This window comes from Truncatella angustata (genome assembly GCF_020726525.1).
Source record: "Truncatella angustata strain MPI-SDFR-AT-0073 chromosome Unknown BKA67scaffold_3, whole genome shotgun sequence".
In the NCBI taxonomy this organism is placed as follows: Eukaryota; Fungi; Ascomycota; class Sordariomycetes; order Amphisphaeriales; family Sporocadaceae; genus Truncatella; species Truncatella angustata.
The window spans coordinates 1669550-1692819 of record NW_025763383.1 but is presented as its reverse complement, the minus strand read 5'-3'; the positions used below and the strand labels follow the sequence as shown (position 1 = coordinate 1692819).

Sequence of the window (23270 nt, the reverse complement as noted above, 5' to 3'; positions counted from 1 at the left end):
TTCGTTCGTTCACCTTTGGCCTTTCTCTCCGCGCCAGAGATCCCTGCACTGCTCCTTCCTTCCGTCGTGGAGATGGTGATCTTGCAAGTTGATTGGCTGCGTTTGGGGAACGGAAGGCTGCTTCTATTGTGCTGTTTTGCGAGCTTGCCTCTGTTAGCCATCGGCGTTTTGCCTTCCCAAGCTACCGATGTGGGGTGCTGCCCACGCTCGGGGCACTTCGAGGTGCCTGCCCAAACCGCTCTTGCAATTGGAAGGTGCCCACCCAGCCAGCCCAGTCATCATCCCTCAGAAGGGCAGAGCTTGAGAGAGAGACATCGAGGCATGAGCCTCTCTTCATCAACAGAAGACTGCCCAGCTGGCAAGCAAACAAATTAACCTAGGTTAGTTAGGTAGCACAGGTATCCCGCCGTGTTCTCGGCTCCTATCAGTCACGTCCTGGAGTAGCCAACTGAGGTGCCTGCTTCACACAGTTCTGCATAAACTAATTAGTGAGAGACATTCCCCAAGCATCGAAGCTTTGAACCTGCAGCAATGTCCCTACACCGTCTCTTCGTATCGAAGCCTAACTACTGCAAAGACACCAAACATGTCTCTGGTTTTCGTGCCAGTACAGTGGCCTATCCTGGTGCTGCCTCAGCCAGGTATTACAACTCTTGAGTATCCGCCGAGTCAAGATATACGTTAGCATCCTGCAAATCAGTTGGATCGCAAACGCTCGTGCTAGAAAGCGAGAATGGTTCGTAACTCTAGTGTCCGCGTCGTGTTGTCGGCTGTGGTTTCTTTGTGACTTCAGGCACCTCCTTCAGGCACATCCTGTTGTGGTTGAGCATCGACTGCAGTGTACGTCATGCCGACAGGGGGCTCTGGCCACGACTCCAAAACAAGTTCTTGGTTGCTTCTCATCCCACACATACGGCATAACAATAGACATGTATTTCCCGATAGGCCGGGAAGCTATCTCAAACCCTTACCATGCTCCCGAAAGGGTGCATTAGTCGAGGAACAAGGGGAGAAACTGGTTTAATGATGAAGGTCTTGTCATGGAGGGCCTCTCACGCCCTCGATATATGCACGTTAATTTCTTATGAATGTCTGTGACCTTTATGTCTTATGACAGGTGCAATTCACGGAGAATTCTTGTCAACTTATATGCTACCCGTGGGCTTTTAGTTCATCATATACAGTCTGGGTGATTGATCTTTTGATTCTGGATAAAATGGGTCGGCACACGAAGCATGATGAAAGCTCCGTTGACCCTTCGCCTTCCAAAAGCCAACAGCAATCTAACACGAACACACTTCCGGGAAGGCATGCTTCGAATCATATAGCATCCACACGCCATATCTCTAGTTCGGTCCAGAGGAATGGGTCACACGCGAAAGACCAATATGGCAAAGCTGGTTCAGCGAACACAAGCAAGACTGATACGAGGCGCAATGCTTCCGTCAGATCTGCAGCAGCACCGCGTCCGGGGGTACAGAGAGCCAACACCAGTTTCCAGACTCGATATATGGACATGCTTCTTAGCCTAGACACTATTCCACGGTTGCATAATATTTATGCTTCGCTCTTCACCTGGATACTTCTAGCTGGTACGTTATGGCTCAGGATTGTGATTAACCCTTAGCCCTTTCTTTCTTCCCTTCTTTCATGAATTGTTCTTTTTGTGGTCTCCAGATGTGTTGTCGAACCCACTCTTCGTTGTCGGTGCAGAGTTAACACTAATGACTGGTTCTACGCTACGTTAGGTTACGTTGTCCTGCCTGGGACCTTCACGAGCATTAGAGATCTGTCTGATGACACGGAAGTGCGAGCGAATAGTGCTGCTAGCACGATTCTGGATCACGTCAAGAACGTCCCGCTCCTTGTAATAGCGGCCATCTGCTGTGGTATTGGTATGTCGGGCATGATATGGTTGATGATCCGTTGGCGGAACAATTATGTCTGGTTACTCAACCGGTTGTTACTGCCGGGTACGATGAACGGACTTGCGGGCTTGATTGGGACTCTGGTTACTGTCTACACACAACAGAATGGATCATGGAGCATCAGTGCTAAGGTGGGTGCTATCGTCGAGGGATGCTCTCTGGTCATCTGCGGTATGATGTTCGTCTTTTTCAATAACTTGCTACTGGCAAGGATAAAGAGAAAGCACGGCCGTGAAATCGAGAAGGCTCAAGCTGGTGAGGGGTTTCTTGAGAAAGCCGAGCGGAAGCTGCACGAGCCTGCTTTGGAGCCGGGAAGCGTTGTATGATGCGATGCGCAGAATCGAGAGGATACCCTGGAATCTTATGTTTTCCTTGCGTAGCTACTCGCAGGTCGAGCCAGCACGATGTTCTTTACGCGAGTTTGCCAATTTGATACACAAGTAGTTATTTCTGACTTCTATATATATACGAATTACGAATTATGATTAACTTGGATTACGCAGCGACGATCCTGCCACTGGCGTCGTGGACTCAAGACATATTATTGGCTTGTTCGGTGTAACAGACCATGTTTGCAGCATCACACTATTACATCTCACTACCGGGGTGCAATATCCATGACCCCATATGCCACTATTTACTCTTAATTTTGTGCTGGACTGCGCTACAGCATTGGCGCTTACAGCTATAGGCGTTGAGTTGCGCGGTTCATAGAGTCAACATAATTGAACGGCATATCCAAGGTTCGATGTGATTATAATAATACCACTTTTTTTTTCTAACCTGAATAAAGAAAACGAGGTATCAATCAACATCAAACCTCTATCGCCAACTCAAATTCTTTCGTCCTTCGCTCAGCAGTTGTCCAAGACTCTTGGACGATGCTAGCAGGTCCTTTCCCGATTTTTGTCAGAACACATGCATTATCTAGTTTAGTTCTCGCTGAGTAGTTAGCTAGTACAAGAGCCGTTGAACTGATCCCTTCGGAAAAGGTTACAGAGACTTGGTATCCGACGTGCATTATTTACAAGTGTTTTGAGTTTGGCTCTGGTTGGCATTAAGCAGCACGACAAAGTTGTGTATGATCTACTACTTGCCAATATGACTAGAACACGATATACTCGTGGTAAATACCCATTACACACGCGCTGTAGGCTACAATCAAGGAGGATTTATCCTTTGCTAGGGGGATAAGTCAGCCAGAGGGGACGTGGTGGCAGGTTTTTCTTCAATACCAGTTCAAATCGAGGTGCTTGTGGATAGTGGATTATAGAGAAAGTATTGAATCTGTACATAATGCCCTTCAAATGTGTCAAACTAGTTATCAAGGTTCTATGAACATCAAACAACTCGTGACATTAGTAACAGTACATCAATACAAGCGTTATCCCAAGGTAAGCATGCTTTCGGGAAGCGTCTCAGGGTCCCCGATCTGCTGCACAATGTTGTTGAACTCCTCGGACGAAATGCCAATGTCACTCAGAAAATCCATAGTAATGGATGTGCCGTTTTGTTCACCGCTCAGTGGGTAACCCGATTCTAACGCCATTCCAAAACTGCTTCTGTCAGCACTAGCATTGGGGGCAATGGACGCGAGGTTATTCTCTTCAGCACGGCCTCTGTGCAAGGCTACACCCCCTGATGTGCTTCGTTCCGCTACTATTGTTGTCAAAATATTCATGTCTTGGCTTTGCAGATGAAGCGTCTGGTGCCCCTGTCGTTGTATTTGAGCCGTTAGCGCTTGGCACAGCTGCTCCAGATGCGCTAATTCGGCACGTCTCGCAGATGCAATTCGATTGCCTCTCATCATCAAGTCATCCAGAATCAGGTGAGATGATTGCTGATACTCGGCATAATTTATCACTTGTGGAAACAAAGTGCTGGCCATTGTCAGATGGAGGGCGGCGGCGAAGGTGAACTCGATATCGAATGGTAAAAATGCTTCTAGATAAGTAAATCAGCACAGAATCGTCTGGCACGGAAAGAACTTTGCATTCCTCATCAACCTACCTAAGAGACTATACTCGCTCGTGAATACTTCCAGAATCTTAACAGCGGATTTGATTCCAGTAGAAATGACTGACCCTGTCTGAGAAAGGAAGTGCCCCCAGTGGTCATCCTCCGGACGACCTAGCGTAATCAGTCTTTCTTTCAAGACAGACAAAAGTAAGGGTCTGGTGGCAACTACAACACACTGAAACACGAAACAATTAGTCTATTGGGACGCGCTCTCGACCAATGAACAAGACCCGGTAGACGGGATGAGGGAACAAACCTGATGATAAAGCAGGATCACATGACGTATTCTTCGGTGCATTGTTCCAACAGACATCTGAAATTTAAATCCAACAATCCGTTCAATATCACTCGCGTGATATGCCAGAGTATGCAATATCGACCTCGTCTGGTCGAGGAATGTACCTAATGGTATAACCTCAGGCCTATACAGAGCTACACCGCAGTTTGATTAGCTAAAGCCATTGGATACATACTACGAGCGTGCACTTACTTTTGAGAATTACAGACAGTAAATGGGACAAATTTACCTGTAAACTGCGGGCGCTGTCTATCTGAGAGCCGAGGTTTGGAGGGTTTACTGGCGTTGTGATGTCGCTATCTTGTACCGACATGGGTAACCCGACAGATTGAGAGAAATGCCTATCCATTATGTATAAAGTCCACCAAAGATCGCGGCAAGAGGAGGCAGTCTCAGCACCAACATCTAGCTCCGGCAACTGCGTGTGCATACCATCAAGTTGGGCGATGCGTAGTGCTTGACCAAGCTTCATGAAGACACAGTATCAGCATATATTTGGCTACTTTCATGAAAATCAACGATTAGTAACTGTCATCTTCAACTCACTTGAATATATGCTGCTTCTCTCTCGTCCGCCGAGTAGAGGTACATAGCAGCCAAGGCTAGCACTTCGATAGCTATTATACTGTCCTTGTACAGAGAGCTCGTGTCGGGGATTAAGGTCATTGCGCGCTTGAAAAGATTGGCACCCGGAGGTTCGGAACTGCCATTCAAGGGTGGCGCATGAAACGCCGTACCAAAAGCCAGGATCAAGAGGAATTTGACGAACCAAAGGCGGTTCTCTCCGGCAGTTTGAAGAGGGTTGGCATAGAACTGGTGTATCTGATCCTCAAACTCGTCATCAAAAAGGCGATACGTCTGATCAAGATGAAATTTCACAGCATTAAATAGGTAAATCGCATGAGCTTCCGAGGGCAGACCGCCAATATCAGGAAGATCGCTGTTGGCCGACGTCTTCCAGTTCCAGCTATAGACATTGGGGCTTACCAAGTCGGCGGGTACTGAAGGGTCGTCTGGGTGAAGCTTTTCCCGCAGCATAGCCATTAGCCGGAGTGTGAACGACCAGGTTGACCAAGGAGCTAGCCATACTGTATCGCGATTAGCCTGTGTAGGAAGACACGTCAGTGTGAGAGAAGTGACCTACTCCACCCGCGTTTATGAGAAGGCTTTGGAACCTGGATGACCATAGAAGGTACCGAGAACGCGCATGATAAGATGTCATGCTGATGTTGTGTGCCATCACAAGGCTGGATAGGCGATGTTACCAGGCCTGATACACTCTGCTGTCGGGCAGGGAGGCCAATGTTAGACTCAGGGGAAACGAGCCCAGTGGCCGCGCTAGACCTAACCTTAGCACTATTGGCCTGGCTAATAGATGTTCTCATGCTACTCTGACTGAAGATGCTGCCGAACGAAGTCTCAAATTGTGGAAAGTTGGCGGGCGGTTGCCTATCGCGGTTCAACGCCGGCGATGTTGGCGATGCGTTATAAAGCTGTGAAACACTCTGGACTGCCGAAGGGTGAGAGGCGCCTGGCGAGTTAGAGTGTTGGGAGCCGACAGTTGCAGGCCGTTGTTGCTGTTCTTCTACCTGCTTCTGTAAATCTTGCAGATACCTATAAGATTTGTGGTAACGTTGTTAGATTACTATGATTGCTGAAACAGGAAGACAAACCGAACATAATAATTAAACACACGTGAGGCATACCTCTCTGATACAGTGACCCTAGTCCCCCCATCACTGAAATGGCATCGGATAGAGCGTCTCTGACAATTCTGACATGGACAATCTCCAGAACATTTGATCTTACTTGAACGGCATGCGGCACAACTAAATGCGTACGATACTTATTAACGCAAGCATCACGATGTTGCGTTTAAAACCAATGCAGACACGGGTACTCACGCATTTGCAGTACGCCTAGTCTTCCGTTGTTGTTGTTGTTGTTGTTGTTGTTGTTGTTGTTGTTGTTGTTGTTCCGCTTGTGTTGTCCTCTTCTCCATGGAATAGTGTCGAGCAATTCTCCCTCAACTAGATGATGATGATGATGATTGAGTGCTTGTAGCCCATCTCAATTGACAACTTCTGCTGGTGGGTATTAGTGCTTATATTGGCATGATAAGAAAACGCATAGCATTTCTCGTTTAGGCGGGGTTGAATATCCGTGGATCATGTTTATCTACATACTGTACGCATGAACGAACAGCTGTATCAGTATTGAGCCTAACCCCCTCCCAAACTAATATTAACAGCTTGCTTGATTCAGGCCAAGTGCCAACATGCAAGCAGAACGCGGGGATAAGAAAGCAGCCATCACGGGGGAGGCACTTGACTAGCCACAAGCCTGATATGTAAGAGGGTCAAACTGCAATCCCAACTGGTTCACTGGTGCATTTTCCTCGTATGAGAAAACTGTATGCAGATGTTGATAGCCTGGGAGAGACGCTTAGGAGCAATCAAGCGAACGTCGGGCTCCAATGGCGCAAACGCCAAAGATATCGCTGCTAGCCCGTCTCGGTCTAGCGCAGGGCCGGCAACTCGAACATGATACAGCAGACAGTAGCTTGAACCATGGGACTTTATCCTGCTGCCGGGATCGGACACAAGGATCGGCTTTCGAAGACATTTTATTTTGCGAATGGCCATTGGTCAAAGTATTATCACTAGTTGTACATCTAGCTACTTTCTGGCTCTGTAGGCAATACAGTGCCTTATACATAACTGCAATTGAGTTTGGCATTTGCGAAGTGTGGCCTAGCGATTTACATCCCCTACGGAAGATCAATTCATCATGTGTGGCACGAGCTTGCTTACACACGTCCTAGATATATGAGAGTATAACATGTTCATTGCCGGGCACACTAAATTCTGGTTAACTAGCAAATGATCCGAAAGAGCCGATGTAGCACCCATTCTAGGGCCGGCGAAGAAGCCAATATGGCCTACCTCTCGGTGTCTACCCACCTTGTTGCAGGACATGGGATGCAACGCTTCATCGTGAGCTACAAGAACCTAGCATGTGTCGTCCGCGAAATCAGCGTAAATGACCAAGGCATATCGCCCCATCGAATTTTTCGACCAGATCTGGCAGCACGAGCAGTTCAGCCGCGAAGCCCTCTATCCTGCCCACCAGATCTGTCGCTGCACGCGATTTGCTGATGTTTATGGTAGACCTGTGGGGAAATCACTTCGTGGTACTGAGTATTCGAAGGTCTGGAAAGATTGTATGGAATGTGCTCCTGCATCTAGTCAAACTGGTGCAGCAGAGGCTATCAAAGGTCTGCAGAGCCGACCGTTGACCTCGAAATTATGGAAGTACGCAGATGTCGATACGAAGACAGCCAACTTATCGAGGCCCACAAATTTTACGATGGAACCTATAGTGGTGGAAAAATGTCCATCTATTATTAAACACAAAGCTTCAGTCTATATTTGAGCCCACTAGTCTCTCATCCGGGTCATATTCCATGTACCAATATTCGGTTGCGAATCCTCAGTGCCTACGCTTCGAAATGTATCCCATCCGTTTCAATGGTATGGTCGCTATATTCGCAAATCCGCGCAACTATCTTCATTATGATAGCAAGCACTCAACTAGGGAGGCTACCTCATTGTCAATCTGTTCGGCGAAAGCTTTCAGATCCGCGGCAGTCATGAGCACCTCGTTGGCACTGAGTCGGATCTCCAGCACCCCTCCACCATTCTCTTCCCGGTCACTGCCAACATCCACAAACACATTTTGTTTCCTCATAACAGTGCTTGTGTCAAGTACATCAACAGTCGTCTGGCCTGGAATAGCAGATACAGCGCTATAATCGGTTCGCATACCCAGGTCCATGCGCTCCCAAGCTTCTTCGTCGTCAGTGGCAGAGGATGCGTCTTCAGCTGCACCCTGCAACTTGGTATTCCAAAGAATGTTCAAGTACGTGTTGAATGGCACGGCCTCCCCCGCCTCAGCCCAGCGTAGCACATCACGAAGACGAGACTGCTCATAGGGCACTTGAGCATCGAGGTGCTCATGAACTGACTTGAGAGATTGAATCAGTTCAGACTTGCTGTTATTAAGCTCATGAGAAACATCCACGTCTTCTGGAATGGTGGTCGGCAGCATTGTGGAACAAGGTCCAACCAATTCGTCAATCCTATCGACGCCATCAATCGAATCACGACCACTATGGAAGCACCCAAAGACAGGACGACTGGAGCCCGTTTTCTCGGCCAGAATGTGACTGAAAGCCAGGTAGATGATGGTAGGCGGTGTCACACCTGCTACTTCGGCTGCCTTTTCGAGAGCATCGGTGCTGGTTTTGGTGCCCTTGACAAGAATTTCATTCTTCTTCAAAGAGTTTCCGTCGTTATCCGTTTCCGGCAGCACTATAGTCTCTTCGCAATCCCGCAGAGTGTCTTTCCAAAATTCCTCCTCCGCATCGCGGTCATGTGTGAACAATGTCTCTTTGACGAAGTTCCTGAAAGACGGCGCTTTAGACACTACCGGTTTCCCATGATACAGGTCCGAGAGCTCTTGCACAATAAGCCCCATGCTGCGTGTGTCACAGGCTGCATGATGTATTGTGATCAAGATGGCGTCTCCCTCTTGCACATCACCTTGCACAAGCGTCAATCTAGTAGGCGGTGTCTTCAAAGAAGACGGTCGTTTTGCAAGCTTCTTCAGCTCATGTTTGACGCGCTCCACTAATGTTCCCTCGTGATACGAGGCCTTGGAGAAAGTGGCATAGTTACTTGCACCACTGGATTGTCGTAATACCACAGTGAAGGCCTCGTCTGGTCGTACAGCCACCAGCGTAGACCGCATTATAGGGTGGCGACGTCGAAGTACCGCCCAGGCGCCGCGGAGCCGATGCTCGTCGACAGGAACCTTGGTGCGAAATGCCCAAGTAGGCTCGGCCAGCGTCCGGCCACTTGTGAGCCAACTTGCCAAGTGGAACTCCTGGCCCGGCAATACCGGCATTACCGCTTCGACCGAGGTATCATGAATCCCCAACTTGGCAACAGCTTGCTGTCGGTCAGAGACGCTCACGAGATTCTCGACGGATGTAGTTGGCTGACGCTCCAGGCCACCTGGTCTCGCACTTGACTCGTTTGCATTCACGACTTCATACTGAGGCGTGGTGGGTTGACTGTCAAGTGGGTTTGCTTCACCGCCGCCCTGTATTGGTGTAAATGGGTGCGAAGTCGTTGCACCGACATTTGACTTGATTAGAGACCTTGACGGCAACCGCACGAGGAAACTCTCTCTGTGCTGCCGCTCACCATTCGAGGCGCCCTCTGGGGGCTTCACGTCACTGCTTTGCTGAGCCATTTTGATGCTCCGGGCAATATGTTAGGCGCCGATTCGACAAATGGTAACCAGGATGTTGCCCACTTCGAAGGCATTCAAATGCTTCTCTTGGTGTCTGAAATGTGTCTGTTAACCCCTCGCTTGTGCTGGTGATGGAGATTTTGTCGTGGTTGAATTGAGTTGGCGACTTTCAAGACCTCGGGGTTATCTGGAGAATTGACGAGACGCCTGCGTTGTCCTGATGAGCGGCATGCCACGAGCCCAAAATGAGGCCTAAATAGCGTACTGCCATGACGTATTGGTGGGCTGTAAAGTGGACTTGGTGGGCTGGTTTCCATAAATTGATGCAACTGAATCATGCATTACCTCCTACCTAACTCGTGTCTTCTATTCCTTACTCGCAAGATCACCGTTTCAAGTCTGAGAAATCTCATGGAGCTTTACAAAATTTTCATGCTGTATAAGCTGAACCTTGACAATGCAAGAGACGGCACGTACTGAGTGAATTTAGTCTATATAGAAAGTGTCTCGAGGGTTAGACTAAGGTGCAAGACATCGAACTTGGGCGGGCTGATCATCTCGCAGGTAAATCCCCCGCTGATTGCCGAGCGGAGCCGATTTGCATCGGGGGAACTATAGCGCAACTGCTGTAGGTGGGGGGTGGGGAGAAAAGTTGGTACGAAACAAAACGTAACAGGCACTGCAGATTATAATTTTGCGGGTTCAAGAGAATTGTGATGTACGTTTGGTTGGCGGTATGGATATATACGGTCGGGGTTTGTGAGTACGTTGGTAAAACGCGTTGATACCCTTACGGTTTTTGATGCAGAACGCCGTGACTAACTGACTTGGAAACTCGCCAACGTTAACCCGCTTCTTGTCGAGTGGGCTCCGATGCTTGTTTATGCTACTGTTATGTATGATTTTATGTCGGAGGTTTCCGTAACGATCCAGCCGAAATATGAGATCTGAGTAGCTCGAGCTAAGTCCTACCCAGGAATATATCGTAAATACACTGACGTGAATTAATAGCCAAGAACAGAGATGTGGACAATGCCATTTCCCCAGATTACATCAGGCTCCTGTATCGACCGCTGCCAAGGGTATCCGTTGTTGCCCTGAGCACTAGCGAAACATCGATTTAGACGTTGGATAGGCTATACCCAGGCTTTGCCGTAATGTCTACGTCTAATTAGTTCGAATGACAATATCGTTGCCATAGAAACATTTGACTATCATGAAATGAATCAGTATGGTAAACTTGTGTATGAACCAAGATCTGCAACTAAGATACGAATTGTTTCGAGGGAACTTACCAACTGCCGTGTGGCAATTGATTCCCACAAAACCGTATGATCACGGAATTTAGACACGCCAATTCTTCGTGTCTTTATCAATTATTCTATTTGAGCCTACCGGTTGCCAAAGTGTATTCACCCCCCACGCTCGCGATGGACTGTACATATGCTGACATGAATTATAATTAAACATCGAGCACAATTTTGCCAATTTGTTTTCCCTCCCATATGTATTGTATAGCCGCCTCAGCCTCCTCGAATGGCTGTACTCTATCGATGATATCGTCAAGAGGGGTTCGATTGGCCGAGAGCGCGTTACACAAATCTTCCATGTCGACTTTAGAGCCGCAATTGATACCTCTTACAGCTTTTATCAATATTTGCCAGATCTTGTGCATGTTTGAAGAAAAAGGCCATAAATCTTACCTCAGCAGTATTCTTCTGTCGATCAGAAGCGGTACTAGCTCCGCAAGTTCATCTCCCTTGCCCTTTCCGCCGAGGTATCCGACTTGGCTGACGATACCGCCGCGTCGAGTACATCTTAGGCTCTGGATCAGGGATGAAGAGCCACCATTCTCAATCACAATATCAACGCCTACACTATCAGTATGTTGCAGAACTTCTTCGTGCCAATCCCTGTTAGTGGCATAGTTGACAGTGAGCAGGTCAGGATAACCTTTCTGCATTTGGCGGAGCTTTTTGTCGCTTGAGGAGGACAAGATAACGCGCAGTCCAGCTGTACGAGCGAGCTTGAGGGCGAAGACGCTCACACCACCTGTCCCTATTCATAGTGTGGTACCTGTTAGCCGAGTTCTTCCATGGCGCTGCGTGGGAAATGGAGACCGGAGGGCATCTACCTTGTATCAACACTGTTTGTCCAATAATCATGCCCTTGAGAGCTGCCCAAGCTGTGACACCTGCACATGGTATAGTTGCCGCGGCTGCCCAGGGAAGATATGACGGCAGCTTGCATACAGTCATCTCGTCAAACACGATGTAGTCGGCTAACACGCCGTCCTCATCGGCGGCAAGCCATGAACGTCCGACGGAGCGAGCTGTCAGGTATTTTGTATCGGTGATTGGAGCGACTCGGTCTCCAACCCTGAAGGAGGTAACTTTGTCACCCACTGCGGCGACTTCACCCGCCGCATCGTTGCCGGGTATACCGTTAGGTATCACTGGCCATGGGTTGCCACCATTGGCAATGTTAGCATCTCTATAGTTCAAAGAGATAGCGTGTACTTTGATAAGTACGGCTGTCGGGTTCAGGGGCAGAGGAAGAGGCTCATGAACAAGTTTGACCTTGGGCGAACCAGGTGTGTAGTCGTCGGTCCGGCGGAAGGCTCGACGATGGATCTCTTTGTCAGCCATTATTAGTAAACTTCCAAGTAAAATACTGCGCACAGAATCAATAACGTGTAGAGCAGAACTAAATATCAATGTTCGATTCGTGAGCTATACGGATACACAGATTTCAAGAACACAGTGAAGCTATTGATTTGTTGGAAGAGCTTGTGCTGACTCGCCCCTCGACAGTACAATTGTTACAATAAAATTATTCAACGCATAAGCGACTCTCGGCTTCGACGCTTGAGACACCTAGAAGCGGCTTTTGGAGGACTGTTGCAGCAGCGGGGGTGAGACACGTATAGGATACCGAAACTAGTAGGGTATGTATTGCTAAGCAACAACTGATAGCAGAATATAGCGCGGGGCAGGTGCTGACAAAAGAGCTTTCCTCCGCTAGAACGTCTTCATGCTTTCTCAAGAGCTGACACGATATGTGCACGAAAATGCGATAGGAAAATATGGAGTTGTCAATGTGGAACTCATTGAGTGTAAAACAGGTGGGCTAGAGCCTCTCATCTTTTCAAATGTAAATAGTTGAATTGCTGCTGATGATCACGAGCTTTGTTATTTCACGCTTCCGGGGTCTCCCGGGCTCAACATACGGATGTCTGAGCCTAAAGCCAACGCTTGCACTATTATCTACTGTTAATAGTTTATCAAAAGAGCGGTTCGTCATTTGGAAAGAGCATCAACAGATGGCCGAAATACGTTATATTACATCTGTTACGTCCGACAGCAGATTTCCTCTTTATTTTATTTCTCCATTCTCCCTTCCCTATTCTTAGAAGAGATTTGTTGCATGTTCAATAGTCTTAACTGCACCTAGTCCGCACCTTGGACACTAGCGATGACAAATGCCAGAGCGAGAGATAGGAGACGCGTGTCTTCTTTGACTCTTATACCTTTACGCTCTGTGGTGTGCTTTGTGGTGTCTCCGTCCCACTGTCGGTAATCTGCAGTTTTTCGGAATATCTTAGTCCTCGATACACTGCCCTTAGTTGTTTCCATCCGTCTATCAGAGGGAAGAAACCGGCAACAAGCATTGTTCCCCATACCCAAATGATAGCGACAATAATCCATGCTTCGAAAAACCCTTTGCCAAAAATGTAGCCTGAACCGTACATTGGCAGGGGCCTAGGGCGGTCAGCAAGCCATGGCTGTCACATGAAGGAAGAACTTACCACAAGACCCAATGCCCGAGAAATGTCGCCGCTGCCCAAATGCTTGCGATCCTACCCCAGCGCTTGAGCTTGGCTTTGTCCTCTGCATATGTCGAGCGCGTAACCAACTCGGTATGAGGAGGAAACCTTGTGTCTTTGGCGGTAGTGGTTGGCTGATCAAAAGCCAGCCGCTCATTCCGGAAATCCTCCCATCTATAGTTTGCTGGCTTGATTAGCGTTATAATCAACGAGTATAAACCCGGGCTCAGCGCAGAAGCAGTCGTTCCGTAAACGCACGGCAACGTTTGCCCGGTCGATGCCACGGAAATCTCGCCAGAGAACGCATGGGCTGAGCCGAGCCACACTGCTATACCCGTGGCCATCCCCAGCAGCGGTGAAATCACGGCTGCTGCTTTGGATTGCTTTTTCCACAGGATCGTGAAAACGGTTGGGAAAATACCTGGGCATGTGAGTACACCGAGCATGTACAGAGTCCATCCCAAATCGACATTGCCGTAATATAGTGCTGTCGAAAACGCGGCAGAGAAGAGTCCAAAAATGATAACTCCTATGTGACTCCAGCGTATGACATCTCTATCAGTGGCTACTTTGTTAAAATATTGACGATATATGTCGAAGGTTATGATAGAAGATACAGCAATCACCTGGGCGCTAATGGTGGACGTTACAGCCATGAAGATGATAAGAAGAACTGCTGCTGCACCTCCACTACCAGCTATCGCCACTGCGGCGTATGGCAAAACGAGTCCATTCGAAACTTCAGTGCTCGTTAAACGATTGGGAAATGTTGGGAAACGATTCGTGTTTTCAAGACTCAAAGCAGCAAAGCTCATCAACGTTCCAAGGCACCAAGGGATCGCAAAATATGCAATACCACCAACGATGTAGCCTGGCACAACAGCTTGGGGGGCAGCACTGAACGCTTTGGCAAAGAAACCAGTATCCATGATGACAAGGCCAAAGTTGGCAAGGATATGGATGATACCAAACAGAATGGCCTGTCCAGTTAGTGAATGCTATGAATGTAAAGATGTGTTGTTGGCTCACATTTTTGCTAGTCATTGTCAGGTAGGAGCCATCTTTATTGCCTGCCACTGGAGAGGATTTCCCAGCTTCGACGATCATGTCATACAACCCGGCAGGAGAGCCAATTTCAGGTACGAGGAAGATTTTGATCGTGAAGAAACAGATAATAATAGTAATCACAAACGTGTGAAAATAGTCGGTCAAGAATGTCGCCTTGATGCCTCCTACGAAGGTGTACAGAATCACGCCAACGGGAAGTAAGAAAGTCGCGGCTATAACGTGCATTCCAGTCACTATAGCGACGTTAGCTTTGCCTCAAAGGATATTTTTATACAGAATATTAATCACGTACGTGCTGTGATAGCGGCGCTAGCTCCAAGGAGCATGTTTGCGACAGCGATGATGTTGTTGATTAGGCACAACACAATCCACACGATATGTCCGACTTTACCATATCGTATTCGAACAATCTCGAGGAGCGTATGCGCTTCCGGTATGCGGTGTTTACAGGCAATTCCGAGGACAGCGAAGAAGACTATCATGGGTGAACAGCTAGAGACTTCCGTCAATGATGGTCTCAGTATACGTCTAGGATCACCTACCCAGCAGCAAACCAGAATGGCCCGGCTACTCCAAAATTGTATCCCACAAGAGTACTCCCCAGCATTGCAGTACTCCAAAGCCAGGAGGATATGACTGCTGATGCAGTCAATCCAGTTCCGACACTCCGGTTTGCTGTCATGAACATCTCAGTGGTCTTGTTGTCCTCGCCTATAGTTCTTTTCAAGATCTGCGTCACAAGCACCATGACGAACGCAATGAGAAACCCAATGCCCACAACGACCGCATAGCCCACCCCTTGAGGTAGAGGTGGCTCAATTGCGCGTTTCTCAAGCGAATACATATTTGAATTTGGTAGTCACACGGCGAAATGGAGAGTTAGTTCTGAGCCTCAACATGTAACGGCGTCCAATTCACCCAAAGATATATCATCGAGTGTCAAGCAACCAAACCATAACTGTTCAGATCCCCGCTATCGTAATGCTGGTAAGCATCCCCAACTACCGGCAAAAATATTCTTAGCTCTTATGATGCAAGAAAGACTATGATCGGTGATCGCCAAGTCTAGACTCATTTCATGCATCGTCCACGCGCGATCTTATCTTGGAGGCTAGCAGTCAACCAACTGTAGTTGGGACACTCGGTTCTCATTGCGCATACAGATATCTTCCAAGCCGGTGGCTACAGAGAAGAAAGCACACTGCAAAACGTAGCCATCCAAATCTCTGGGATCTGCAATACTAGTCTGACCCCCAAGCACGCGATCTCAAGCAATTGCAACGTGCTCGAAAAGTGGGTCACAAACACTCATGGGCGGGTTGCCAACGATATAATTCACGGCCATAGGACTGATTATCCCACCCGGATCGAGTGCCGTAACTCTAATATGACGTTTTACGCTTATGCGGCCAATCTGCGGTTGTTGAGTCCGCAGCTTGAAAATCTAAGCGACAAGCTGTTTTGGCAATGCGTTCCGGAGTATTTCATCCCCGCATCAGGTCAAACGCCATATGAAGCCTCGGTCTCATTGTTCTGCAGACGAGTGAAATTCATAATTAGAACTCTCTAATTTTCTTGACAACTTCAACCGGATTTCCACTTAAAATGGCTTCGAGTACAGAGAACACCAGCGGGACTCGATCAAAGAAGCTCATTCTCAACGCTTTCGTTGAGTCCTGCAGTGGCCATCAATCGCCGGGTCTATGGCGGCACCCCGATGACCGTTCATGGAACTTCAATAGCATTCATCACTGGGTAGAGCTGGCCAAACTTCTTGAGAGAGGCAAGTTCCATGGCATATTCATTGCCGATGTACTTGTAAGTTGCTTCAGCCGCCGGTGGTGGTGGTTCAGTCTGACGAACTGGTCCAGGGGGCATATGATGTCTACAAGGGTCCCCAAAATCCAGACCCAGCAGTGATATCTGGTGCTCAATGGCCTGTGAATGAGCCTCTATCTGTGGTTCCTGCCATGGCAGCAGCCACGAAGAACATTGGGTTCGGCGTGACTGTAGCTACTGTAAGTGTTCAAATCGTACTGAATGTTCACCGATGACTCGATGTGTTTTGGGACTACATATGTACGATTGTGCCTTGTCATTGAAACATTGGGGAACATGCTAGGCGCCAGGCTAACCCTTCTTTCTGCAACCAGACATACGAGCAGCCATACCACCTTGCTAGGAGACTAAGCACCGTGGACCATCTAACAGGTGGCAGGCTGGGGTGGAACATAGTGACGGGATATTTGGACTCTGCAGCCAGAAACCTGGGCCACACTGAACAGCCGGCACATGATAAGCGATATGAGATTGCCGAAGAATACGTTGAAGTAACGTACAAACTATGGTATGTCGCACCTGACAGTTCTACAACTCCTTGTGCATTGACTCAGGAGTCAGGCAATCTTCGTGGAGAGATGACGCGGTGAAGCTTGACCGCAAGAGCGTCGTCTACACCGACCCAACGTTGGTGCGCAAGATCAACCACGTCGGTCCGTATTATACAGTGCCGGGGCCACACATCTGCCAGCCATCGCCACAGCGCACGCCCGTGATCATGCAAGCTGGCACCTCGAAAGCTGGAAAGACTTTCGCAGCAAGAAACGCTGAAGCCATTTTCATAGCTGGACATCAGCCTGCGGTTGTCGCAAAGAATGTTGCAGAGATTCGGCAGCTTGCAAAGGATGAATTTCATCGCGATCCAAGCACGATCAAGTTTCTGGCAATGTTCTGCCCCATTATCGGAAAAACCCAGGAGGAGGCTCAAGCCAAATACGATGACTTGATCCAGTACGGATCTGAAGATGGTGCTCTAGCCCGTAAGCAAATTTTCGGGATAATATCCTCTCCTTTCCAGCATATCTGTGGTCCATATACCGCGCATCAAAGGCATTAAGCTCTTTGTGATCATTTTTTACAATACCCCATCGGATCCTGGACCTGTTATGAGAAGTAGTTACTGACTAAATGCTGTAGTTTTTGGTGGATGGACTGGCATTGACCTGGCGCAGTATGGCGATGACGAGGAACTCCGCCATGTGGAATCAAATGCAATCCGCTCTGCAGTGGAAGGTTGGTCCAAATCTAGCCCCGGTGTCCCGAAATGGACGAAGCATACTGTCGCCAACCACATAAAGATCGGCGGATTGGGAGCGACAGTTGTCGGAACTCCCGAGCATGTCGCTGATGAGATGGAGAGGTGGGTTACTGAAGCGGATGTTGACGGCTTCAACCTGGCCTATGCGCTCATGCCCGCGTCGTTTGAGGATGTGATTGAGCACTTGCTACCGGTGTTGAGACAACGCGGGCTGTTCTGGGATGACTATGCCGTTGATGGTGGCACATATCGTGAAAACCTTTACGGCAAACAGGGACTAAGTCGGCCGCCCGCTGATCATCCGGCTGCACAGTATCATTGGAGAGCAGAGGAGAGTTGAAATACGGAATGTTTGGTTCTACCCTTCACCAGCTGGCAACAAGGCCATTTTATGGTATTTCCAGCGTGAGAATAGTTCAATGAAATTCCAGTTAGCTACAACCCCCCACACAGTGAACATGAGCAATGTAGCCGGTATACTAAATATCCAGAACCACTTAAAGCCTGAGTGTATGATGACATCACCGGTCTCCGACTCAAGCGTCGGCAGGGCGAACAGAGTAGCAAAGAACGTCGCAGGAAGGAACGCCATGGTAAGAATGGCAATAGCTTTCATAGTCGAGCTATCCTCCTTGGAGGCTCTAGCGAGTTCTGTGCTGAGGTTTGCGATATTGATGTTGATGAGAGAATCCTCATGGGTCAAGAGACCAAAGAGCTTCGAGGCGGGGTAAGTTACTGTATCATAGGCATGTGGGAATGACTTACAACTTCCGACAATCGTTCAGCTTGCTCCTTTTGGTACCTGACATACTCGCCGTATGCATCACGCTGACTCCGCAGAACTGGTACGGCTCGTCTGAGATACTCGGTGTTCACGAGCATGCCTTCCATCATTGTACCTGAGATAGGCGTGCTGAAAGTGGGATCTTCCATGACAAAGGTAAACAAGGAGTCAACGAGGCCAAGATGTCGAAGCTTATTGGCGATGTTCTCAAGAGTTCCCCCAATCAACTGATGGTAGTTGGTGAGCTTATTGATATCATGCTTCATGCCTGATTTGACGTGCCGCCTAGAGTCGTATCCAATTTCTCTGGCGACGAAATGTATATGGGCTAGCTCATGCGAAGTAGTTGTGTCGTCGAATCTTGTAACGTGAACGGCAGTGACAAATGCAAGGAGAGCAGGACTAGATGTATACTGCAGAAAACGTTTCAAGAGCTCAACAAACGGAGCGTAGCAGTCACGAGACCGGTCTATAAATATGGCTCTTGTTGAGAGATCGCTAGGATCAAAGGACCATGCCAATGCGTACAGCCACGTGCCAATGAAGAACGTCATCGTGGGCCCGTTTGGTATAATATGGAACCCGTCATACTCGTTTTGAATAAGATAAAGCGCATGCCGATTTACCGACATTGCATCCAAGAGACCAAAGAAGTTTGGCTGAGAGATTTTGAGACCTGTGCCATTGCTCGTGGATGCGCAGGCAACAGACACCAACCGTAGATTTGAATGCACCCCATCTTGTCCGGGGATTGAGGCGCGACCCGTAAAAGGTAGCAAACTGTTTTCGTGAAGAGAGGCTTGCTCTATAATGAGCAAGCCATTTGCACCGCGCGAGGCAGACAGAGTGTCCAAAGTACTGTCTGAATATAAAGCCCAGAAAACTCCGTTTCTGCTGGCTTCCTCTTGTGTAAGAGCATTCAGTTCGTCCATATCCTCGGTTCATAAGGTCAACGTCCGACTTGAGCATCTTATGGCGACGCGTTTATTGACAAAAATGATCGCGGCTTACTATGTAGGATGGTCGGTGGGATGTATCACGTGGGATCGACGGCAGGGGTTCTCCTTTATTGAAGGATTCGTCGGAATTGTAGTGCGATAGCGTTACCATGTTCATCACCATGGTCAAGCCGCTGTGCCAGTCCGTTGTGAGATATCTGGCGTGGTCATCATTCTGTGTAACCCGTTTCATCGCATTAATTTCATGCTGTCAGCTTAATTGCTGAGTTATGTTACATTGTACAGTGGCCGACTACCACCCTTCGGCTCTGGATATGAACTTTTGGCTAGAAACAGAACCATTTATGGCAAGTCCAGAAAAGAGCACAAGAGCCAGGTTATCAAACTAATTGTACAATAAATGAGTTGATTTAGAAGACGCTCTTATGGCAAGTTTCCATATAATCGTCTGCCAACAGTAGGCGATGGAATGGATAGAATCAGCTGCGCTGTCGCCAGGGTAGCTAAAATGGCGTGCGAGCACTCGTGGCACAGAAACCTTATGACAGCGGGTGAAATGCTAACGCAATTTGTAATCGACGCGACGCGTTATGCCAAAAGTGTTTGTTCCAGCCAGTATATATTACAGCTACAATATTAAATTTCATATTGAAATGTGAAAACGGCGGCGCTACCTGCTTATCATTCACTGGCTTATGTTGCCAAATTAACGCCAGCAACCGGCACACTTTAGTACATCTAACGACAAAATTTCGAGCAAGTCTGCGCCTAGGTTCGTAATGTCTGATGTAGATCCGGAACGCCAGTCCTTGCTGGCCGGAGCCTCCGGCACTGGATCCTCATCCAGGACTGCAGATGGTAACACAACGTTGACGCAGCGGAACCCACCCGGGAGGGCAGCCTATCAGCCAGACCATGGCAGGTTAGAAGATGATGTTATACCTGAAGATTCTGTGCTTGGCCGAAACATCGGATGGTCAAGCGCTTATATCATAGCCATATCCAGAGTCATAGGCAGCGGTATCTTTGCCGTGCCGGGCGTGGTTCTAAAATCAGTCGGCAGCGTTGGAATGTCACTAACACTATGGGTCTTGGGAGCCATCGTAACAGCATGCGGTCTTGCAGTTTCGCTTGAATATGGTTGCATGCTGCCAAGGTCCGGCGGCGACAAGGTTTATCTTGAGTTCACGTATCCGCGGCCAAGATTCCTGGCCTCCACAGTAATTGCGACTCATGCGGTGCTGCTCGGCTTCACGGCAAGTAATTGCATCATCTTCAGCCAATATGTGCATTTCGCCCTCGGAATGGAACCAGATGACTTTTCCAAAAAGCTTCTAGCGGTGGCCCTGATGACCGTCATCACCATCATCCATGGCGTCTGGTACAAGGCTGGCATACGCATTCAAAACTTCCTAGGATGGTTTAAAGTCGGACTTGTGTTCTTCATGGTCCTTGCTGCACTCTACGTCGTTGCCTTCGGACAGCGGCACCCTGAAGTGGGAGAAACTCGAGACTCGGGGATATGGGATGACCTATGGGCAGATACTGATTGGAATTTCGGTACGCTCGCAACGTCACTCTTCAAGGTGTTCTACTCTTATACTGGACTTCAAAACCTCAATTACGTCTTGAACGAAGTCAAAGATCCTGTCCGCACCCTGAAGTCAGTGTCTATCACAGCCTTGTTGACGGCATGTTTCTTGTACATACTTGCCAACCTCGCTTACCTCGCTGTTGTTCCCGTGGAGCAAATCAAAGAAAGTGGACAGCTCGTGGCAGCATTGTTTTTTGAACGAGTATTTGGCGCGAGTGTCGGCCGAAAATTTCTGCCGCTCACAGTCGCGCTCTCCGGTGCTGGCAATGTCATGGTAGTAACATTTGCTATGGTAAGATATTCTTAGCCAGCGGCACAAACTTTCGTAGACCTAACAAGAGACCAGGCCAGACTTAATCAGGAGATTGCACGCCAAGGTTTCCTGCCGTTCTCTAATTGGTTGTCATCGACGAAACCCTTTGGCGCACCAATGGGCGGACTTATCGTGCATTATATTCCGACAGTGCTTGTGATAGTCCTACCTCCATCCGAGGAAGTGTACTCTTTCATCCTTGAGGTGGAGGGATATCCAGGCCAAATATTTGCACTACTAACTTCGTTCGGCATCTTGTGGCTGAGATATAAGAGGCCGGAACTAAAGCGGCCTTTCAGAGCATGGATCGCAGCTGTAGTGTTCAGGATGTTGTTAAGCGTCGTGCTCCTTGCCGCCCCTTTCTTCCCTCCCGACGAGCCTAAGGAGGGTGGTATTTGGTATGCAACTTACGCGGTTGTCGGTGTCAGCGTGTAAGTTTCGAAGATCCATTAACTCCATATATCGCTAACAATTGTCCAGACTTGCATTTGGCGCAGTCTACTGGCTGATTTGGACAGTTGTGATGCCTCGCTTAGGGGGCTACCGTTTAGAGGAACAGCGGGATGTGCTCGATGACGGAACCACCATCACATTTCTTGGCCGAGTGCCAAAGTAATTGCAGCTGTGCGATTCCGAAGCAGCGTAGAGCTCAGTCGTCGCTTGCAGTAAGTTACCCGAGGTGTATGGTAATAAGTTATTATACAGACTGCAAACTCACCCGAGATCCTGCTTTCCTTAAGTGGTATCGTGGTTTTAGAAGTTCCATATCGTTTATTTTGTGTAGAGAGCCTCCATGGATGTTTCTCGAAAAAGTAGTGTCCCGTTGCATAGAGCAACCCAAAAAAATCACAGTAGACCATTTCAGTGTCTCAGTCCTAACAAAACATAGCGCGTAAACCTCCATAGATTTCAGATGATTGTAGGTATGGAAGCCGAAGGCGATGGTGCTGCGACGTAGTGATGTGAAATACGACATGCTCCTGGAGGTTTAGCGACTGTGTTCGCCGTGCCAGCAGCGGGCTTCAGTGGGATGGCTAACATACTCTTGGAGGCTGCCTGGGTTGTGTACTTGTGATAAAGCCATCCGCACATGAGCTATACCGAGAGAAGCTGTCACGCCGAACTTGGCGAACTATTCAAGGTAGCGCCGAACTTGGTGGAATTGATGCGAAAGCGAGTGCATAATCATAGAGGACATATTAATATTATAATAGTGCATCTTCTTGCGTGTGTTTTCATCGTACGGGATGAAGCCAGGAAGCCAAGCGCTTCTGACATCGTGTAAGAGTTAGTGCAACCAACGGATTTGTTTCATTCGTCGCAAAGCGTTGATGATTCCAGCTCGGCCTGGATCCATGCGGTCCACTTTAAATAGGTGCATTGGGGGCATTTAGAGTATAATTGACGTACTGCAACCCCTCGTCCCTTACAGTATACCGCAAAGCGATCTACGGGTGCCAAGGCTTAGTCTTCCCGATCAATTTGAGTGGTATCCAGAAGTCGATTTCAAACTACTGCATGACCAATCAAATGTAATGGACAGCATGGCAATCATCTGAGTAATAGCCAAGAATCACCAGAAAAACAAAACCCTCTGCGCATGAGGGTTAACCTCTTTGCTTTCGAGCAACAGGAATTCAATCTCAAGAGAAAGAACTGCAGATGGAATGCATTCCATCACCTTCGGGAGATATTTGCTCAGTACTAGACTAGATGTAAATTATCTCGTCCTTTAAGATAAATAAACTGATTGAGCACGCTTACAAAGTCTCAACGTGTAGTTCATCGTAGTGTACAGCGGCTCTCCCGCCATCTGATGTCAGCTGGCGACAGCGTGCATCCACACACAAGAGAGCTAGCTGGCAGCTGCCCCACCGTGCTCATTTTCTAGGGCAACTCTGGCGAAATTCTTCCACACCATCTTTTTTGAGAAAGGCAACCGGGTTTGGTAAGGATATTTGCGACGACAACGAACGAGACGACAATTCCCCGGCATAACAACAATACGGTACGGCAGCACAATTCTATCCGTCTACGCATCGATTTCCCACTAATTCGACTTAGA

At 48.3% G+C, this 23270-nt stretch overlaps 9 protein-coding genes across 9 annotated transcripts; 4 read left to right on the top strand and 5 right to left on the bottom strand.

Moving 5' to 3' along the window:
* Nucleotides 1-1216: 1216 nt before the first annotated feature.
* BKA67DRAFT_515420 (uncharacterized protein) lies at nucleotides 1217-2254 on the top strand (the record flags this gene model as incomplete). Its single annotated transcript, XM_046097726.1, has 2 exons — nucleotides 1217-1592; nucleotides 1749-2254. The coding sequence occupies 2 exons, from the start codon at nucleotides 1217-1219 to the stop codon at nucleotides 2252-2254; spliced, it is 882 nt and encodes a 293-aa protein (XP_045959698.1).
* Nucleotides 2255-3213: 959 nt separating this feature from the next.
* On the bottom strand, nucleotides 3214-6657 carry BKA67DRAFT_560660 (uncharacterized protein). The gene is made up of 8 exons (XM_046102474.1): nucleotides 6150-6657; nucleotides 5952-6074; nucleotides 5390-5859; nucleotides 4792-5333; nucleotides 4438-4711; nucleotides 4204-4379; nucleotides 3939-4122; nucleotides 3214-3872 (listed from the first exon to the last, which is right to left on the bottom strand). The coding sequence occupies exons 1-8, from the start codon at nucleotides 6245-6247 to the stop codon at nucleotides 3313-3315; spliced, it is 2427 nt and encodes an 808-aa protein (XP_045959697.1). The 5' UTR covers nucleotides 6248-6657; the 3' UTR covers nucleotides 3214-3312.
* A 521-nt stretch (nucleotides 6658-7178) lies between these two features.
* Nucleotides 7179-7749, top strand: BKA67DRAFT_236572 (uncharacterized protein). Its single transcript, XM_046095661.1, has one exon. It carries the CDS (start codon nucleotides 7288-7290, stop codon nucleotides 7678-7680), a length of 393 nt encoding a protein of 130 aa, XP_045959696.1. The 5' UTR covers nucleotides 7179-7287; the 3' UTR covers nucleotides 7681-7749.
* A 69-nt stretch (nucleotides 7750-7818) lies between these two features.
* On the bottom strand, nucleotides 7819-9564 carry BKA67DRAFT_534357 (condensation domain-containing protein; the record flags this gene model as incomplete). Its single annotated transcript, XM_046099854.1, has 1 exon — nucleotides 7819-9564. One exon carries the CDS (start codon nucleotides 9562-9564, stop codon nucleotides 7819-7821), a length of 1746 nt encoding a protein of 581 aa, XP_045959695.1.
* A 1317-nt stretch (nucleotides 9565-10881) lies between these two features.
* BKA67DRAFT_560657 (alcohol dehydrogenase) lies at nucleotides 10882-12598 on the bottom strand. Its single transcript, XM_046102473.1, has 3 exons — nucleotides 11699-12598; nucleotides 11268-11622; nucleotides 10882-11201 (listed from the first exon to the last, which is right to left on the bottom strand). Exons 1-3 carry the CDS (start codon nucleotides 12210-12212, stop codon nucleotides 11027-11029), a joined length of 1044 nt encoding a protein of 347 aa, XP_045959694.1. The 5' UTR covers nucleotides 12213-12598; the 3' UTR covers nucleotides 10882-11026.
* On the bottom strand, nucleotides 12599-15302 carry BKA67DRAFT_621580 (Sodium:solute symporter family-domain-containing protein; the record flags this gene model as incomplete). The annotated part of the gene is made up of 5 exons (XM_046105486.1): nucleotides 12599-13325; nucleotides 13373-14370; nucleotides 14420-14691; nucleotides 14751-14950; nucleotides 15001-15302. 5 exons carry the CDS (start codon nucleotides 15300-15302, stop codon nucleotides 13088-13090), a joined length of 2010 nt encoding a protein of 669 aa, XP_045959693.1. The 3' UTR covers nucleotides 12599-13087.
* A 292-nt stretch (nucleotides 15303-15594) lies between these two features.
* Nucleotides 15595-17904, top strand: BKA67DRAFT_236583 (luciferase-like domain-containing protein). Its single transcript, XM_046095662.1, has 5 exons — nucleotides 15595-16276; nucleotides 16330-16476; nucleotides 16612-16805; nucleotides 16859-17277; nucleotides 17435-17904. Exons 1-5 carry the CDS (start codon nucleotides 16064-16066, stop codon nucleotides 17893-17895), a joined length of 1434 nt encoding a protein of 477 aa, XP_045959692.1. The 5' UTR covers nucleotides 15595-16063; the 3' UTR covers nucleotides 17896-17904.
* Nucleotides 17905-18034: 130 nt separating this feature from the next.
* Nucleotides 18035-19271, bottom strand: BKA67DRAFT_657369 (uncharacterized protein; the record flags this gene model as incomplete). The annotated part of the gene is made up of 3 exons (XM_046107102.1): nucleotides 18035-18051; nucleotides 18081-18270; nucleotides 18321-19271. 3 exons carry the CDS (start codon nucleotides 19269-19271, stop codon nucleotides 18035-18037), a joined length of 1158 nt encoding a protein of 385 aa, XP_045959691.1.
* Nucleotides 19272-20077: 806 nt separating this feature from the next.
* On the top strand, nucleotides 20078-21821 carry BKA67DRAFT_515227 (amino acid permease-domain-containing protein; the record flags this gene model as incomplete). Its single annotated transcript, XM_046097711.1, has 3 exons — nucleotides 20078-21184; nucleotides 21239-21636; nucleotides 21686-21821. The coding sequence occupies 3 exons, from the start codon at nucleotides 20078-20080 to the stop codon at nucleotides 21819-21821; spliced, it is 1641 nt and encodes a 546-aa protein (XP_045959690.1).
* Nucleotides 21822-23270: the final 1449 nt, after the last annotated feature.

Excerpts from the sequence above, each read along its gene's own strand:
- BKA67DRAFT_560660 (XM_046102474.1), bottom strand. The coding sequence starts at position 6,247 with ATGGAGAAGAGGACAACACAAGCGGAACAACAACAACAACAACAACAA. Across the intron at positions 4,380-4,437 it reads ACTGTCTGTAATTCTCAAAA|CTCTGTATAGGCCTGAGGTT; the intron begins GTAAGTGCACGC and ends ACTGCGGTGTAG. Across the intron at positions 4,123-4,203 it reads TGATCCTGCTTTATCATCAG|TGTGTTGTAGTTGCCACCAG; the intron begins GTTTGTTCCCTC and ends TTCGTGTTTCAG.
- BKA67DRAFT_236583 (XM_046095662.1), top strand. The coding sequence starts at position 16,064 with ATGGCTTCGAGTACAGAGAACACCAGCGGGACTCGATCAAAGAAGCTC. Across the intron at positions 16,277-16,329 it reads TATTCATTGCCGATGTACTT|GGGGCATATGATGTCTACAA; the intron begins GTAAGTTGCTTC and ends GAACTGGTCCAG. Across the intron at positions 16,477-16,611 it reads TCGGCGTGACTGTAGCTACT|ACATACGAGCAGCCATACCA; the intron begins GTAAGTGTTCAA and ends TTCTGCAACCAG.
- BKA67DRAFT_236572 (XM_046095661.1), top strand. The coding sequence starts at position 7,288 with ATGACCAAGGCATATCGCCCCATCGAATTTTTCGACCAGATCTGGCAG.
- BKA67DRAFT_560657 (XM_046102473.1), bottom strand. The coding sequence starts at position 12,212 with ATGGCTGACAAAGAGATCCATCGTCGAGCCTTCCGCCGGACCGACGAC. Across the intron at positions 11,623-11,698 it reads ACAAACAGTGTTGATACAAG|GGACAGGTGGTGTGAGCGTC; the intron begins GTAGATGCCCTC and ends CACTATGAATAG. Across the intron at positions 11,202-11,267 it reads GACAGAAGAATACTGCTGAG|AGGTATCAATTGCGGCTCTA; the intron begins GTAAGATTTATG and ends AAAAGCTGTAAG.